Genomic DNA, 18,413 nt, shown 5'->3' on the forward strand with positions numbered 1-18,413 from the left:
GCACACTGCAGCTCCTAGGATAGTAACACATTTTTCCATCTTACCTATAAAATCTGCAATATCTACCACAAGATCACCAGTTATTGGAAAGCCCAATTCTGTCTTTCAGTAGTCATCTTGGGATTAGTGCTTCTGTTTTTTCCTAGTGAGAGAAGGAGCATAGGAACATTATTTCCTGGAGAGTGCTGATCATCAGAAAGTCTAATAATGGCTTCATACGTGCCAGCTTGAAATTTCTGCTTATATTTTGCTCCTGGTGAGAGAAGCAGCAGAGTGCACCGATTCCTGACTGTTCCTGATTGGGCAGTGAATGTCTGTGTTTCATCTTCCTGATTGATCTGATTGCTATTCATGAGAGAAGCAGCAGAGTGCACTGATTCCTGACTGTTCCTGATTGGCCAGTGAATGTCTGTGTTTCATCTTCCTGATTGATCTGATTGCTATTCGTGAGAGAAGCAGCAGAGTGCACTGATTCCTGGCCGTTCCTGATTGGGCAGTGAATGTCTGTGTTTCATCTTCCTGATTGATCTGATTGCTATTCAAGGCATCTGCCAGGAAAAGGCTACAAAAAAACCTACAGACCCTTGCATCACCTGGGACAAGACTGTTGATCACCAAAGAGCCTGTGGCCTGCTTCTCATCTTGGGATTTGTGCTACTGTTTTGTTTCTGGTAAGAGAAGTGCATTGTATCCCAGCAGCATGAAGCCATGGTGAGACAAACACTAACAGTATCCAGTCAGTAGCCTGAAATCCCCTCATTTCATCATTGCTGACAAACTAATTATTTATTTTCAGTATGTGCTGCTTTCTAACCTAACTTTAGAATATCTCCCTAAATACTACATCTGTAAGTCTTCAGGGTCTACTTATTAGTTTAGCCAAGTATCTGGCAGTGTTCTGTATAGATGCAGACACCTTGAGTTTACATATTTCCTATAAAAGTACCCTAGAAATTTCACCAATACCTGGTTGCAACAGTGCAACTAGTTTGCAGTGACAAGCACTGCCACCATAGCTGCAAACCAGAAACTCCTGACTTTACTTTATATTCTCACTCCAACCATTTAATTAATAAGAAAGGGTATGTTGTCATGGATATGAGCTTTCCCACTATCTCCGCTACTAACTTGGTAGATATGGGCATCATGAGGCAATGTAAAAATTGCCTCATGTTTACTGACAACCAGTAAATTCTAAAACAAACTGATATGGTATGTGAGAGATGTATTTACATAATGTCACTGGAGGCAAAGCTCTCACATAAAAGTACTCCTGATGTCAGTCAGTTTGTCATTAGTATACACACACTGCACCCATCGCAAACAATTGAAAGGAGATATATAGACTGACATATACTGAGGCACTTAAATGTAACCCCAAAGACCTCCTAGAAGACGTACACATAACAAACAGCCTCAGCAGCCCTGAATGCACTCTTTGAAAACAAAACCCACATCAACACATACAGCCATCTCTCATGAAGCCTCTACTTCTAACCCATAAGGTAAGCCACCACACAATCCAACATTCTGGTCATTGGAGACGCCATTGTGAGACACACTGATGTCCCTCTCACAAGGATGAATAAAGACAAAGCCACAGTCACTTGCTTATCAGAGGCCAGGATCTGCCACATTAAGCATGCACTCATTGGACTACAAGTACCCATATTACTCAAAGTCCATGTGGATGTAAATGACCTGAGATGTACTTCCCTAGAATAAATGAAGAGAGACGTCATGGAGTTCTCAGAATATGTGTCTCATGCTAGTATGAGCCTAGCACTGAGCAGCATTCTACCTTCTCCAAGGATGGTGCCACAATACATTCTATGACTGAATTTAATAATTGGCTTAGTTTCTGGTGTCATTATAAGGGGGTACAATATTTGTCAGCATGGAAAGAGATGGTCAACAGATCATGCTGCTTTGCCAGGGATGGTCTGCACCTCTCCCATATAGGCTTTCAAATATTAGCTGAAACATTGCCTTCCCCCATAATGCCTATTTTAGGCAATGCCAAAATGAAAGTACTTCCAACATAACAAATCAAAACCCAGAAAATCTAAAGGTGTTACTGCTCAATGCTAGGAGTTTTAACAAACAAACTCCACTGCCTAAAAGCTCTGCTCATCCTAGAGAATTCTGATATATGTGTGGTCACTAAGACGTGGTTTAAAGCTGCTGACAGCACACCAGTAGTGCAAGGCTATAATGCCTTCCAGACATTTAGACCAGCTCCTACACAGACAGGGACTAAAGGTGGAGGTGACTCAGTTTACATCAAAAATAAATATACTGCAATGCTGGTAAGACACAACAATGCACTTCAGATTCTCCACAATCAAATCACCACAGGCAAAATCCCACATCACTTACTTCCAAGCTATAGGACCCCTGTATGACCCAGGAAGCCCATAACATGTATTTAAACTTGTTGGAGACACTCATCATCCAACCCAATACCATATTGATAGTCAACTTTAATTACCCCACTACTAAGTGGGACTCGTATACCACACCAAATGTACAGGCACAGAGATTCTTGGATTTTGTAAACAAACTCCTTGGACCATAATATCAACACACCAACCAGGGGTGCAAACATACTGGATCTGGTTCTCATTAATATGAGAGAGTGCTGCACACCTCCTAGTATAATGTCTTTTCTGGTAAGGTCAGACCACAAAATGATCTCTTTTGAAGTTAAATTAACACCTGGAACCCCAGCTAACCCTGGAATATTCAGGAACTACTCTAAGACTAACTTACAACTATTAAGTGATAACCTGGCAAAATTTCAAGCCCCCATAAACCCTGGGAACACTGCTACCTACAAAGAACTGTTCACAGAAACCATGTATAAACATTTTAATTGCTGCGTAAAGTCAGCTGTACCCACTAGGAAGAAGTATAGAAATAACTCAAAAAATAAGCCACCCTGGTGGAATCACAACTTCAATAGACTGTATAACAGAAGGAAAAAAATCATTACAAAAATTAGGAGGTGCACACCCAGCAGGATAAAATCATGTTCATTAAACTAAACAAACAACTCAGAGGAAAAATACAGTCTACTAAAGCCAAATTGTAGGTAAATTGGACCTCCTAGGCCACGGACAACTATAAGGCATTCTTTAGCTATGTCCGCAACCTCAAAGGCAATACACAATTGTATGCAGAGCTCATTGTAAATGGAGCCAACTATATGAAGCCAGAAAATATAGCAAACTTACTGGCTGACAAACTCAGCTCCAACTTTACCCATCGACCCCCTTGACCTTCACTCAGGAAATGCCATCAAATATAACTCCCCTTGTATCACTAGGGAACAGGTCCTTAATGCTCTCTCTAAGGCCAAGAATACTGCATCAATGGGCCAAGACAATATCCCAAGATGCCTTCTAAATACCATGAAACATGAGTTAACAGGCCCTCTGGAATTGCTATTTAACTGTAGCCTCCAAACAGGCTTCATGCCTCAGGAATGGAGAACAGCAACAGTCATCCCTCTGCACAAAAAGAGGCCATCTGCAGACACTGGAAACTGCAGAGCCATAACTCTCACTAGTTTCATATGCAAAGCCATGGAAAGAATTATGATGGAGATGATGAATAATGACATTGGAAACCTCCAGACATTGGACCCAATCCAGTTTGATTTCATCAAGTGCAGGTTATGAATACTCAACCTGGTGCACTTCATTAAGAAGATCACCAAATCAATGGATTAGGGCAAAATTCTTTACACTGCCTACCTTGACTTGGCCAAGGCATTTGACACAATACCCCACTTGGGCACTGTTGACAAACTCAAGAGGTAAAGTATAAATTCTTATGTCACTCAGTGGATAGCCAGCTGGCTCACAGACAGGACTAAGGAAGTTAGAACTGGAGAGTCCACCAGCCAAAGAGGCCATTCACAAGCAGAGTCCCTCAGGGATCGGTCCTGGAACCTCTCTGGCATTTATTTCTCTGAAGTCAAGGCCAATGTCAATGACCTCTGGCCGACTAAATTTGCAGATGATTTTAAATTAAAAGAGGTCATAGAATTACCCACCAACACAAATGTTCTCCAGGAAGTGCTGACACAGACACACATCTGGTGTCAGAGCCACTGACTAAAACTAAATGCCAAGAAATGCATAATAGTATCCTTTGGGAAGTCATATACTCCTGGAAACTATCACATTGGCAACACACCCCTAAGAGGTAACTCAGTAGTCAGAGACTTGGTGACATACATTGGCAGTAATGTAGCCTCTGACTACCATATGTCTACAGTAGTGAGGAAATCATTCTATGCTGTGCAACTTATTAATAAAGGTATAGCATCTAGGTCCAAGGAAGTCCTTGTTCCACTGTATTTGGCATTCATCAGACCTAAAATTGAATATAGTGCCCCCGTTGGTATGTACCTAACTAGGCATATTCAACAACTGGAATGCCAACAGAGGTTCCTCACTAAAAGAATATATGTCATAAGTAACATGTCCTATGCAGACTGCCTTAAGGCCATATCATTTTATTCTGCCTCCTACAAGCTGTCAAGGGGAGATCTATGCTGGGCATACAAGGGATTGTTAGACCTCACCCTGATGCACCTCTCATATATCCACAAAACAAACAGCACCAGAATTACCATTTCTAAAGACTTAAACCTTACCTGAGGTATAAATTTACCTGCTGGAAAGCCAGGTGTGTATCCCAGAGACTATCTCTTCTCTGGAATAGACTCTCCATCCATGTGAAGCAGAGTTCCTCCCTAACCCAATTCAAGTGTAACTTAGTTGGATGGGGAACAGGAAATTGATCCCTGATTTGGCATCAGTGTCTTTAATGGACACAGGCAGCCTGTAAATGGTTCATTTTCCAGGCCCCTGCTTGTAAATGTTTCATCTCCCAAGCCCCTGCTTATGCTTATTAAGGGTACTAGAAGTTGTCAGAGATTTGGGATGCATGGCTAGGCTTAAAAAGGCCCTTGTGGTCATTAGCCTAGTAAACACCTATGAACCTATGAACTTATGAACCTATACACATGGTACAGCTGACAACTTCAGCAGATCTTATGTGGGGTAGAAAAAGTGAGTCAACAATATTACTGTACTGCTAGGCAGAGTCAATAGGGAGCCACCTGTAAAGATAATAAGGATCAAAAGGCCATCATTGAGGCATTAGAAGCTACCAGTCTAACTGTGCTCCTGCAGGAGCAAAAGTACAATCCCAAGAAAGCTACATGTAGAGATACTAAAGATCACGTGGCTATCTGTGAAAACAAGAGACTGAGCAGGTTTGCTGCACATCTATTGGTATGGACAACAAATGCATATGTTTGCAGTTTTTTTCATTGAATATATCAATGTGCAATATGTCATATTTTATGCATCCAGACATCGGCCATCCATTGTAGTCTGGATATCCAGGCAACCACTGCCTGCCAGGATCTTATGATGGGGGACAGGAATCTTATTAACATTGTGTGTGCAATTGCATCATGCCAAAATCATAACTCTATCCTGTGGTGCGACGTTTATGATGAGCACCTTACTGTTTGCAGATCTTGAGACAGTTCCTGCAGCCCAGTGACCCCTAGACACAAGGTCCAAATGCCTGCCATGTCTCTCAGAGCTGAATCACATATAGCACAGCACTCAGGCATTGTTGGACATGGTCTGATTTGTGTTTTCTGAGCTCACAGTGGAGTGAAATGTATTTGTGGTGAGGATGAATATTTTGCATTTGGGTCCAGAGTCACTTAGGTTGGGGCTGCAGTAATGAACTTCACAATCCCAATCTCAGAAAGTTGCAGAAAGATATTAAAGGCAATGCCGTTCTATTCCAGGGCTGCTCTGATATATATGCAACACTTTGCGTCGTCATACCTTAAAGTCATATTCCTAACATTCTTCAGAAATTCTTCATCTTGTGATTTTCATTGGTCTTCAACTGGGTATATTTTTCAATGCATAAACCTTTTCTGCTTACTTTCTTGACAATCCTGTTTGACAACAGAGATCTTTTTGCTCTTTATATGCATCGCACAGGTAATTCCCTCTGTGTGAGATGTTGCAATTGATTGAATTTGTTGCATGTTTCTCTTTCATACATTTCACGTCATGATTTCTTCCAGCTGTACCTTTAGAGACTTTAGTCACATCTTTCCTTTCATAGTATTTCATACCTACCCTTATACAGGCAGCTTCATGGTCTTTCTGTGAACCAGATGCTTGTGCAGCACTTGACATAACAGCTGCATATGCTGTCTTCCTCTGTTACAAGTCAAAGCACATTCTTATACAATAGGCAGGGTATGCAGTACCCCAAGTCTCTCAGTTCATGGAGAAAAACAGTGGGATGTCAATGATCATCTCCTATGTTGTGATGTACGCAGTCAGGTACATACTGCCTTAGGATATGTAGTACTGCTGGTCATTCGTGCACCCCAGTCATCCAAACTGTGGTTTAGTGCACTGCAGTCCCCCATGTAGGGGTGTGATGAGAAAAACGGGATCAAATGCACTTCCATCTTTGAATTATGTTCTGCACAGTCTGTATACTTTAGTGCCTATAAACATTCTTGGTGTGTGGATGAGATTTTTGAATTCTGCCCTCAATAGTCAAAAAATACAAAAGGTAATTGTATCATTTGCACAGACAGGTTAACACGTCAAGTTTCAAGGTTTAAACTTTATGGAGGCATAACAAGGTGTGTTTTAATCTAATTCACATCTTTAATAAGCTGCAACACATATAAATAATAAGACAAGAATGAATGCAGCCAGGGAATAAACGCTCCTTATACTTCAGCAAATGTATAAAGCCAAAAACAAAAAGCACAGGAGCAGACCAGAGCGGACCATATATGTCCACATATACGAAAGTCACCAGCAACAGTATCACATCCAAACTGTTTATTGTAAAATGAATAGGTATGCGCTTTCACCTGATTGGGCTTCCTCAGACCATAATACATTTGTAATCAAATAGCATTCAATATATACTCCCTTGATTCATTAATTATGACATCATTTCCTTTTAGATAAATTCAAAACACATATCCATGTTATAAAACAGTATATACTTGTCAAAGTAATAAAAAATAAGATTTAGAAACTAAATACTTGCTAAGTTTAAGCACAAATCCAACCTAACCCTTCTAAACCAGGGATATATAGTGGAAACTATATAACAAATATATTAAACAAGGAAGACCATTAAACATTGTATTAATTAAAATAATACTATAACAATCAGCAAATACAAATTAAAAAAAAATATTTAAAAAGATATTAATTATACTGAAATTTAAGTATATTAATATTAATTACACCTATAAAAATATTTATCTAATCTTTAACTTTCTAGTTTTTAAAACTGGCTTAATAGGAATTTTGTCAGTTAAGCCAGGTTTTTGGTCCTCCCTTAACCTAATCATCCACTTGAGCTCATTTCTTTCAGTCTAATTCCTTACATTCCCACCTCTTAGACTTGGTATATTGACTTGTAATACCTGAAACCTAAATATATGTTGGTCGGTGGTGTCCAGGACATGTTTGGATAGGGCATTTTTAGTAGATTCTGATCCTCTCTCTTAACCACCTGTCTGTTTTGCCAATGTAGAATGCGGTACATACTGTGCATCTAGCTAAATATAGGACATGTTCAGATTGGCAAGTAGCTTTTACATTGAACCTAAAACATTTAGATGTGACTGGATGTATAAAATAGGTGTCACTTATCAAAAACTCACAGAAGTTACAGCTGTTACATGGTAATGTACCCACCATTGAATGGTCCTCAGGGCTCCTAATATAATCCTTGGGGTAGCACAACAATCTTTGTAGGTTCATTCTGTTTCTGTACACAAAATATGATCTGTCTCCTACTACCTCCCTCAACTGTGGATCCACCATCAGGACCCCCCAAGTTTTGTAAAAGACTTCCCTAACTCTGTTAATATCCTGTGTGTAGCATAAGGACAGCTTAAATATTGAGTTCCATGGACTCAAGTGTCCATTATCATGTTCAAGAGTACTTTCAACCCCACTCCTATCTGCAAAATAAGGGTATGCTGTATTTTCCCTTAATAGATTGACCCCCTCAATGCCTGTAGTCACTTCAGCCAAATCATAGGATCTATGCACTAGTCTGTCCTTTAAATTGAATAGTTCACGCTTGAATACCTCATCAGTTGGGTTCAGTCGTGATGCACGTATGGTCTGCCCCCTCATTATGTTCTTAAATACAAATCTAGGGTGCATACTGGATGAAATAGAGGTACGAGTTAGGAAAATTTTTTCATATGTTGGAAGATCTGCTTAGAAGCACTGTGATTGATTTAGATTTATTTCAATTTTTGTCTAGTTGTTAACCCATTAATCCCTGTTATAGGTCCACAAGAATCCTGTGAACCCTCCCATGAGACCTATTGTGGCAGGAAGAGGGTGGGTCACTGAACCACTGTCGTTATATTTAGAGAAACACTTAAGACCTGTATTAGAGAAGTTCCCACATATATTGAAAGATACAAAACAGTTTTTACTTATTCTATATAGTAAAATGACCACAATACAGAGGGACCTTCACTATAAGCTTGTAACATTAGATGTACAATCGTTAATTACTGTTATACCTAACCATGAGGGGATAGAGAGTATATATAGATGTCTAAGGGGTAATACCAATTATACTACAATTCAGAATGACTTAATATGTGCATTATTGGAGGTCATCTTAGAAAATAATATCTTTTTGTTCAGTGATGTTGCTTATATCCAGAAGGATGGCGTAGCTATGGGCACTTCTTGTGCCAATAGCTATGCCAACCTGGTGATGGCAGACTGGGAGAAGGAGAAGTTATTCCCTTTAACCAGCTTTAAGTGACATGTACTTTTTTTATACTTGTATTGTAGATGATCTGTTCCTTTTATGGACAGGAACAGATATGGAATTGCAACACTTTTTTGAAGAAATTAATTCCTTAACACAGTTCCTAAGTTTTACAATAGAAAAATTTGATAATTGGATTGCCTATCTGGATGTTTATATTGAAAGGTTAGCGAGTGGGCTACTTAATACAGGTGTATACAGGAAATCCTGTTACAAGAACTCTCTTTTACATAGAGACAGTATGCACCCTTGATTTGTATTTAAGAACATAGTGAGGGGGCAGGCCATGCGTGCATCACGACTGAACCCTACTGATGAGGGATTTGAGCATGAACTATTCAATTTAAAGGATAGACTAGCACATAGATCCTATGATTTGGCTGAAGTGACTACAGGCATTGAGGGGGTCAATCTATTAAGGGAAAATAGAGCATACCCTTATTTTGCAGATAGGAGTGGGGTTGAAAGTTCACTTGAACATGATAATGGACACTTGAGTCCATGGAACTCAATAGTTAAGCTGTCCTTATGCTACATACAGGATATTAACAGAGTTAGGGAAGTCTTTTACAAAAGTTGGGGGGTCCTGACGGTGGATCCACAGTTGATGGAGTTAGTAGGAGACGGACCATATTTTGTGTACAGAAACAGGATGAACCTACAAAGATTGTTGTGCTACCCCAAGGATTATATTAGGAGCCCTGAGGACCATTCAGTGGGGGGTACGTTACCATGTAACAGCTGTAACTTCTGTGAGTTTTTGATAAGTGACACCTATTTTATACATCTAGTCACGTCTAAATGTTTTAGGTTCAATGTAAAAGCTACTTGCCAATCTGAACATGTCCTATATTTAGCTAGATGCACAGTATGTACCGCATTCTATGTTGGCAAAATGGACAGGCAGTTACGAGAGAGGATCAGGGAACATTTATATAACATACGTATAAAATCAACTAAAAATGCCCTATCCAAACATGTCCCGGACACCACCGACCAACATACATTTAGGTTTCAGGTATTACAAGTCAGTATACCAAGTCTAAGAGGTGGGGATGTAAGGAATTACACTGAAAGAACTGAGCTCAAGTGGATCATTAGGTTAAGGGCGAACCAAAAACCTGGCTTAAATGACAAAATTCCTATTCAGCCAGTTTTAAAAAATAGAAAGTTAAAGATTAGATAAATATTTTTTATAGGTGTAATTAATATTAATATACTTAAATTTCAGTATTATTAATATGTTTTTAAATATTTTTTTTAATTTGTATTTGCCGACTGTTATAGTATTATTTTACTTAGTACAATGTTTTAATGGTCTTCCTTGTTTAATATATTTGTTATATAGTTTCTGATATATATAGCTCTGGTTTAGAAGGATTAGGTTGGATTTATGCTTAAATTTAGCAAGCATTTAGTTTCTAAATCTTATTTTATATTACTTTGACAAGTATATACTGTTTTATAACATGGATATGTGTTTTGAATTTATCTAAAAGGAAATTATGTCATAATTAATGAATCGAGAGAGTATATATTGAATGCTGTTTGATTACAAATGTATTATGGTCTGAGGAAGCCCAATTGGGTGAAAGCGCTTACCTATTCATTTTACAATGAACAATTTGGATGTGATACACTTTTTGAGTTGGTATCTGGAATTTTGGAACTGTTGCTGGTGACTTTCGTATATGTGGATATATTTGGTCCGCCCTGGTCTGCTCCTGTGCTTTTTGTTTTTGGCTTTATACATACAAAAAATACATTATCACTATTTATTTCTGTTTGTTTACTTGGAAATTCTGACTGGGAAAACCTTCTTTTCAGTAGAGGCCAAAGGAGAAAAGCTCCATAAATTTTACAAGAATTGCAAATGACCGTTGAATCCACAGGAAAACTAAAAGAATTACAATAGGCATTTCACACTTTGTTGATGATAGTGTAAATAGAACACATAATTGAATATGTGATAAACAATATGTGGAATAGTACAATAGTTTTATATTTAGAACAATCAGGGAAGTAATTGTGTGGACTAAGACAGTCCACTAAATAAAGCATATGTAGAATTTTTCATTTCATCTTTGAGTTGAAACTTAGATTAGAAAAAGAGTGATATATGAGAAAATGGTTTCTGTGAGTGGGAGCAGGATTTATAAGGAGAAATAGATTCTGGTTAGTATACAGGAGTTCGATTAAGTAAAACACGATGAAACAAAAGATAGGGAAAACAGAATAAATGTTTGTATAGGATTAAATAACCAAAACTGTAGGAAATAATTAAATGGCTGACATTTTATATATTTTGCCTGGTATAGAACAAGAGCATAACCATAAGCTATGGAGGTGCTGTTTTACTTCCAGGTTGAAGGCTTTCAGATTGTTTCCTTGTCTAACCTGTAATGAGATGGCATTCCAGAGCTTGCCATCATACTTAGAATATACCCAGTCAGCATTACAGTACAGAAATAAAATAGTGTCAGACGAATGTATAGATACACAGTGAGTGCTGACCACCCATAACACTCCAGTAAATTGCCTTTGGAGTTTCTGAAAATGCAACACCAAAAGACTATTTTCAGCAGCAGTGAGAGTGAACCATATAATTTAAATTTGCTAAACAAAGAAATGAATATGCTTTAACAATACAACACTCACTATACTATTGCCAACTAAGTCAATTGTAACAAGAAAATATCAGGACAGCATTGAAATGAGCAGGCTTTACACTGTGCAAATTTAGAACACTAATTCGAAGGTACATTTTGCATTAATGAAACTAATAGAGATTTCTGAAATACTTTGTGTTACCACTTTAACCTAGACAAATCATTCAATGAAGGCAGGAGCAGCAGCATAGACAGGTCATCTGGAATATAACAAATGTTATAATGTTTAAATATCACCAGGAAGTATACTGGGGAAATACCAAGAGTTATAATATCACATTAAAGTGCATCAGCCACTGACTGCATTGTCATATCTCACTGTAGTAGTACTAAAATATTATACAGACAAGTATAAACATTGTAGAAAATGCAGCTTAATTGCTGAAATCTAAAGCTGATGTGACCCCCCCCCCATCTAGTCAATTTTAGTTTAAAGCAAAGATTGCCTTTAATTTGGGATAAATTGTATAGTGTAGGGTTAACGCTAAATTTAATTAATTAATTCATTCATTCATTCTTGTATTTATCAATCACTTGTTTAATCGGTTTTAGTTTCCTGAAGGAGTTACAACTTATCTTAGTCCCCATTTGGGGAAGTAAGTGAAACTAATCTTGAACATGGTGCCAACCCATTCTAGGCTGCCCCAGATACACAAACGCACACTAACATTTTTATTGAACACATTGTGGACTCCAAAAACATTATAGAACAGATGAGTAACTCAATCAGCTAACTGCACTTCCTGAACTTCTGGGAATGAATCTAACCTACTTCTTAAATTATGATATTGTGGAAAAATGTGGACACACTATAAAATTAACTGGATGGCTTCCAAAACTCAGCCCCCATAACTTATACAATAATTTTGACTATGAATGATACAAAGTCAAAACAGTCAACTCACTGGGTGAGGCTAATGAATTAACAGCACATTATTTTGGGCAATTTTATTTTGTACTGAAAGGGAATTACTATTGCTGTTACTAGTTCTGTGGCCCAGAGGGAAAGAGCCCTGACTAAGACCACGGTGACCTGGGATTAAGTAGTGACCTGGTTGCTGGAGAAGATGATAAAAGTGGCTAGTAGTGAGTGGTTGAACTGATTTATCCATCCTAAGGGGAGGAAGACAGTCTGGCTCATTGTAATATTAGAATGTATTAGATAGAGAGCTGTACAACATGCAGTTTATGAATCAGCACTTCTGAAATGGTGAGGCCCAAACCTTTTTCACTGGAGGCCCAAACAAATCTGAAAGTATTGTGTACTTAAAAGAATTAACATTTCAGTATCATTGTATGAGGGATAAGGCTCAAAGCAGAAGGAGAATATTAAATGAATAAGCTTATTTGACTGCAAACAAAAAGCAAAAGAACAATATACATAGTGTTACTGAGTGATTTGTCAAACTTATGTGATGCTATCATATTCCCCCAGAGCTACCATTTTTACCTATGGTATGTATTCTAAACAGAGAATTAAAGATGAAGTATGCATCCTACATCGTTACATTAGAAGCCTTTATTTAAGTAATATAGTAAGTACATATATATATATATATATATATATATATATATATATATATATATATATATATATATGGGTCTACTTCAGAATGTCGACCATTCAGAATGTTGACTTTCATATGGCCGACACCATACGATCGACATTCCGAAAGACCGACATCCTGAAATAGCACCATTTGCCTACCTGTAAATGCAGTAAAACTGTGTTATGCAGGGGGGCAAGTCCCCCTGCACCCCCACACCCCTTGCTACTTTTAAACATTCTCACTCCGAGATCGCACTTCAGTGCAGGAAAGGGGAATCTCCCAGTCCCGCACTGTAGTGGGATCTCTGCTATCAGTTGTCAGCCTTTCAAATGTTTGCTCATATGGTGTTGGCCATATGACTTTTGAACATTTGAAAGTTCGAACAAATGAAGGGCTCTGTGGGTGTATGTATTTAAACAAACATTTAGTACCCTGAACACATTTATTTTCTTTCCTGGCTCTCACTTGCACCATTTTAATTAAATTTATGTGTTTAGAGATGGAATATTTGATGCTCTTGTACTGCCCCAACATAAAAATTAATTTATGAATCTAGCTTTATGTGGTATAAGACTGGCAAAACATAGCCTATATGCAGTCAAAATGAATGACCAGTTTTTAGAAAAAAGTTTTATGAAAATACTACACACTGTGTTAAATAACTTGTAACAATGACAATAAATTGGCTCAGTCCAGTCTTTGTCCAAACAGAAAGTTTCTTACCAAGTAAATGAGCTGGTATTGGGCCTTTCAGGTTTATGTATTTGGCACCATAACGTTCATACAACTTCCTGCGAACAAAGGCATGCAGATTTAGGTACAGGGGCTCAACCTGTTTGTAAATTGCTTCCAGGTCTTCTTCAAAGGTGGGTGAGCTATACCAGGAACGCCAGTAATCTCCTGTATCTTTGTACCCTAATAAAAGAGAATCTGTTATTAAAAATGGAAATTTGCTGTCAAAGATCTAAAATAGCACAGTCACAGTGTAAAACTACAAAAAGCAAAGAAGAGAAACAAAGTGAGCATGTGTGTGTGTGTGTGTGTTTACCTGTATGCATGTGTATGAGTACATGTATGTAAACAGCAATTTGTTTAAAAACAGTTACCATGGGTAAGGTGCACTCAAAGTCACTGGTTCATAGAGAAAGTGGTGAGAAAGGGGCCTGTCATGTTAGCTGGCAGATTCAAATCTTTAAGGGGTTAATATGTAGTCCTAGTCTGAGTAAGGAAGTTGGAAGCTAATACTCAGGATATCAGTTCATTTTCCCTTTAGGCTTTCGGGCCAAGATGCATTTGGTGAATTATTTATTCATACTTTGTTAACCAGGTTAATTCCACTAGTCCATTGGCTGCTTTTCGGGGGAATCGCATGGTGGTATTCATACTAGGGACATTTGGCCAGGGTACCATGGAACTTTCTCTACTCTTTTATTGTAGATGGGGGTAGAGGGCTGGAACAGAAGAACAAGGAACCATAGAGTAGAAGAAGTATTTGCTGATGAATGGGGAGAGAGGAACATTGTTTCTGGCTTACAAGTGCAGGTGGGGATTATAAATACTGTTGCCGAGGATGTTCCACAGTCTAAAATAATAGTATTACATGAAGATGGATTAGAGAATGAGGTACCGCAACAGCGGATTGATGAATCAGAACCAGCTGATGAAGTTGCTTTGTCCTGGTTGAAGACTGTAGACAAATGTTTTGTCAGCAATGCAAGTACAGATGTTACATTGCTTGCTCCAGAGGTAAACAAGGGTAGTAATAAAGTGGGCAGTGAGACTACTGAGTGAAGCAGTGTTGTGGCAGAGGTCAGTTATGCTTTAAAAGTACAGTGGAAGCTAATACAAAAGAAGAAAGCAACAAAACCTCCAGACTGGTTAAACAGAATGATACCATGGAGATCATCCACATATAAGTCACCATAGATAAGGTCCCTACCATATCATGGTTAGCTGCAGATCACCTTCTGTTCCCCAGGCAACAATGCAAATACCCTAGAGGCCTTCCTCCAATGGCTTTCCAACACATACCCCCATGAAACTGTGGTGTTAGGAGACGTTAATATTGACTGGCACAATTGCTCCTCTGAATCCCCCACCACCCATATAAACCTTACCTAAACTTACTAGAGGTGCCCACCATCCAACCAGATGCTTTATTCATAGTTGACTTTAAATACTACTCTATGGACTGGGCAATGTACACTACCTCAAGCTCACAGGCAGAATGCTTCCTGTACTTTATTAACAAAAACACCATGGAACAGATACTGCATGGCCCAATCAGAGTATCAAACATACTGGATATGGTACGCAATGACACGGGAGAGTGTTGCATCCCCCCCCCCATGCCATGTCTTCTCTAGTGAGGTCAGATCACAAAACTGTCTCATTTAAAGTAGAAATCAACCTACAGAATCCAGCTAAACCATTAACAGTTAGGAACTATCCAAAGGCAAACTACATCCTATTAAATGACAGTTTGTCAAAATTCAAGGCTTTCTCCAACCTCAAGACTACAGCTACATAAGCCACATTCTTTATAGAGTCCCTATAAAACATGTGAATGGCTGCAGAGAGACAACCGTACTTACCCGAATTAACCCAAAAGAAACACTAAAAGCAAATCTCAATAGTAGAATCATCACTTAAACTGAGTATACAATAAAAAAAGAAAACTCATAGCCAAAATCAGGAAGAACAACTCCCATAAAGACAAGTGTTCTCTTGTAAAATTGAACAAGGAACTAAAGTCCAACAAGGTCAACTTTGAGGTCAGAATAAGCTCACAGGCTAAGGACAATCACAAAGCCTTCTTCAGCTATGTCCTGAACTTTAAGGCTAACACACAGCAGTGTGCTGAACTGGTGGTGAGCGTTACCACCTACATTGATCAGGGTGACATAGCAAATTCAGCTCAAACTACAACCCTCACACTCCCCCTCAGCTCCACCAGGTGAAATCCCCTCCACTGTATTTCCTCCAGCTATCAGCAGGGACTAGGTGCTAGCAACACTTCTAAAGCCAAAATCACCACCTCCATGGGTTCCAATAGCATCCCTAGTTGCCTTCTGAACAGTTTAAAACATGACCTATCAGGACAACTTCAGGTACTTTTCAACTACAGCCTTTTAACAGGCTGTGTTACAAGTGAATGGAGGACCACACCAATCATTCTCCACCACAAGGGCAGACCATTAAGTGACCCAGGGAACTAGAGACCCATCAGTCTAAAAAGCCTAATATGCAAAGCCATGGAATGATTTAGCTGGAAATGATACACAAGGACATCGGCAGCCTACAGACACTGGACTCATTCCAATTTGGCTGTGTTAAACATGGTAGACTTCTTTGTGAAGGTCACCAAGGCAACAGACAAAGGTGAAATAGTGCATACTGCTTATCTTGACCTGTCCGAGGCATTTGATACAATACCCCACTCAGGAATTTTTGAAAAGCTCTTTGAGCTAGGCATAAATCTATACATAACTTGCTGGACTGCTAGCTGGCTCACAGACAGGAACTAAGAAGTCATGATTAGTGAGACCACATCCAGCAAGAAATTGGTCAACAGTGCTTACCCCAGGGCTCTATGTTGGGTCTGCTCCTGTTTGGCATCTACTTCATGTAAGTCAAGGCTGACATTCAAGGCCTCTGGATAATCAAGTTTGCAGATGACTGTAAATTAGGAGTTATTATTGGTTCCTGCCAAGACACTAACATCTTGCAAGTGGGTTCAGTACAGATAAATGACTGGTGCTAAAGCCATAGCCTAAAATTCAACGCCAAAAAAACACATTATAATGCCTTTTGGGAAAACTGTCAACCCAAGCTAATTACTCCATCGATAATAAATTCCTAAGGGTCAACCCAATAAATAAGGTATCTGGGAACATGTGTACAGATGGTGCAGTGGTGCAGCGGTTGAGTTGTCACCTCACAGCAAGAGGTTCTCTGGTTCGATTCTTGGCTATGGTGCCTTCTGTGTGGTGTCTGCATGTTCTTCCTGCATCCATGTAGATTTCTTCTGGGTGCTCCGGTTTCCTCCCATGGTACAAAGACATGCATTTAGAGTGTTTCTCCCTGGACCTCCGCTGAAAATTGGCTTTGTTCCAAGTCAGACTTTCCCCGTAAACAAATGTTAAATAAATAAAAATAAATAAATGTAGACAGTAATCTGGCCTTCACCCAACACGTAACCAAGCTAATAAAAAAATCATTCTATGTTACCCATCGTATAGGTAAGAGTATGTCATCCAGGTCCAAGGAAGTTATAAAACCACTCTACTCAGCCATTATGAGACGTATCATTGAATACAATGCCCCCTTTGGCATGCATCTAATCAGACACAACAGCTGGGAAGCCCACAAAGATTTCTCATTAGCAGAATTCAGGGCATGAAAACCTTATCCTACACTGATCACCTAAAGGCTTTGTCTCTTTATTCAGCCTCCTATAGGCTGTTGAGAGGTGGATCTTTGCCTGGCTTACAGGGCTTCCTCAGACCCGGCCCTGAAGATCCAAGTATCTGATCTTCTATTGTGATATTGTGATATAAGCATAACATGCTGGAGAAACAGATATGTGTTCCTGCACCATAGAATAGGCTCCCCATCCTATAAAACAGAGTTCTTCCCTGATTCTATTCAAACAAAACATTGACAATTGGATGGGAAATCATAAATTTACCCCTGGTTTAGTCCGCATGTCCCCTATGGACACAGACAGTAAATAAGAAAAGTATTATCCTAACACCCCCCCACCAATCCTTAGTTACCTCCCTACTAACGTGCCCCCAATTTAAACTTGTGACCAAAATGGTCTGAGGTGCATGGCTAGGCTTGTAAGGGCCCTAGTGGTCATTAGCCTAGCAACAACCTATGAACCTATGATCATCTCAACAGAGCATGGTAAATACATACACCACAACTGTTGTGAATGTAGGAAACAAAACAGAAGACAGATTTGTGAAAAAATGCCCTGCCATTCATTTATCGTTTAAAAATTGTGAAGCAAATGATAGATATAATAGATGGGTCAAGTAATAGTTTCACTTGGCTTCTCAGTGAAAAAATCTAGGGATTTTATTGAGCAATAAACCCTTTTTGATGTGACATTTGAAATGTATAGTTTGCAGAAAGGTTTATGCTGCATTTTGAGAAAAACTCATTTTGTATCCCCTGGAAACAGTATTGTGTTATAAACATTGCAGTAATGTTAAAAAAGGTTATATGTCCAGTATGATACATCAGATATGCTGAAAAGCAAAATGGAAGCATTTTTCTGAAAAAATGTAAACAAGTG

General features: G+C 38.8%; 1 protein-coding gene across 1 annotated transcript in view; it reads right to left on the reverse strand.

Annotated features, from left to right (window-relative positions):
* ACE (angiotensin I converting enzyme) overlaps positions 1–18,413 on the reverse strand; it is an 806,509-nt gene that overhangs the window by 446,205 nt on the left and 341,891 nt on the right. Inside the window, exon 5 of the mRNA XM_044055209.1 lies at positions 13,832–14,023. Within this exon, the coding sequence (XP_043911144.1) occupies positions 13,832–14,023 (192 nt within the window). The remainder of the gene's footprint in view (positions 1–13,831; positions 14,024–18,413) is intronic.

The sequence above is a fragment of the Protopterus annectens genome, chromosome 13.part0 (assembly GCF_019279795.1).
Source record: "Protopterus annectens isolate FY-2018-M chromosome 13.part0, PAN1.0, whole genome shotgun sequence".
Lineage (NCBI taxonomy): Eukaryota > Metazoa > Chordata > Ceratodontiformes > Protopteridae > Protopterus > Protopterus annectens.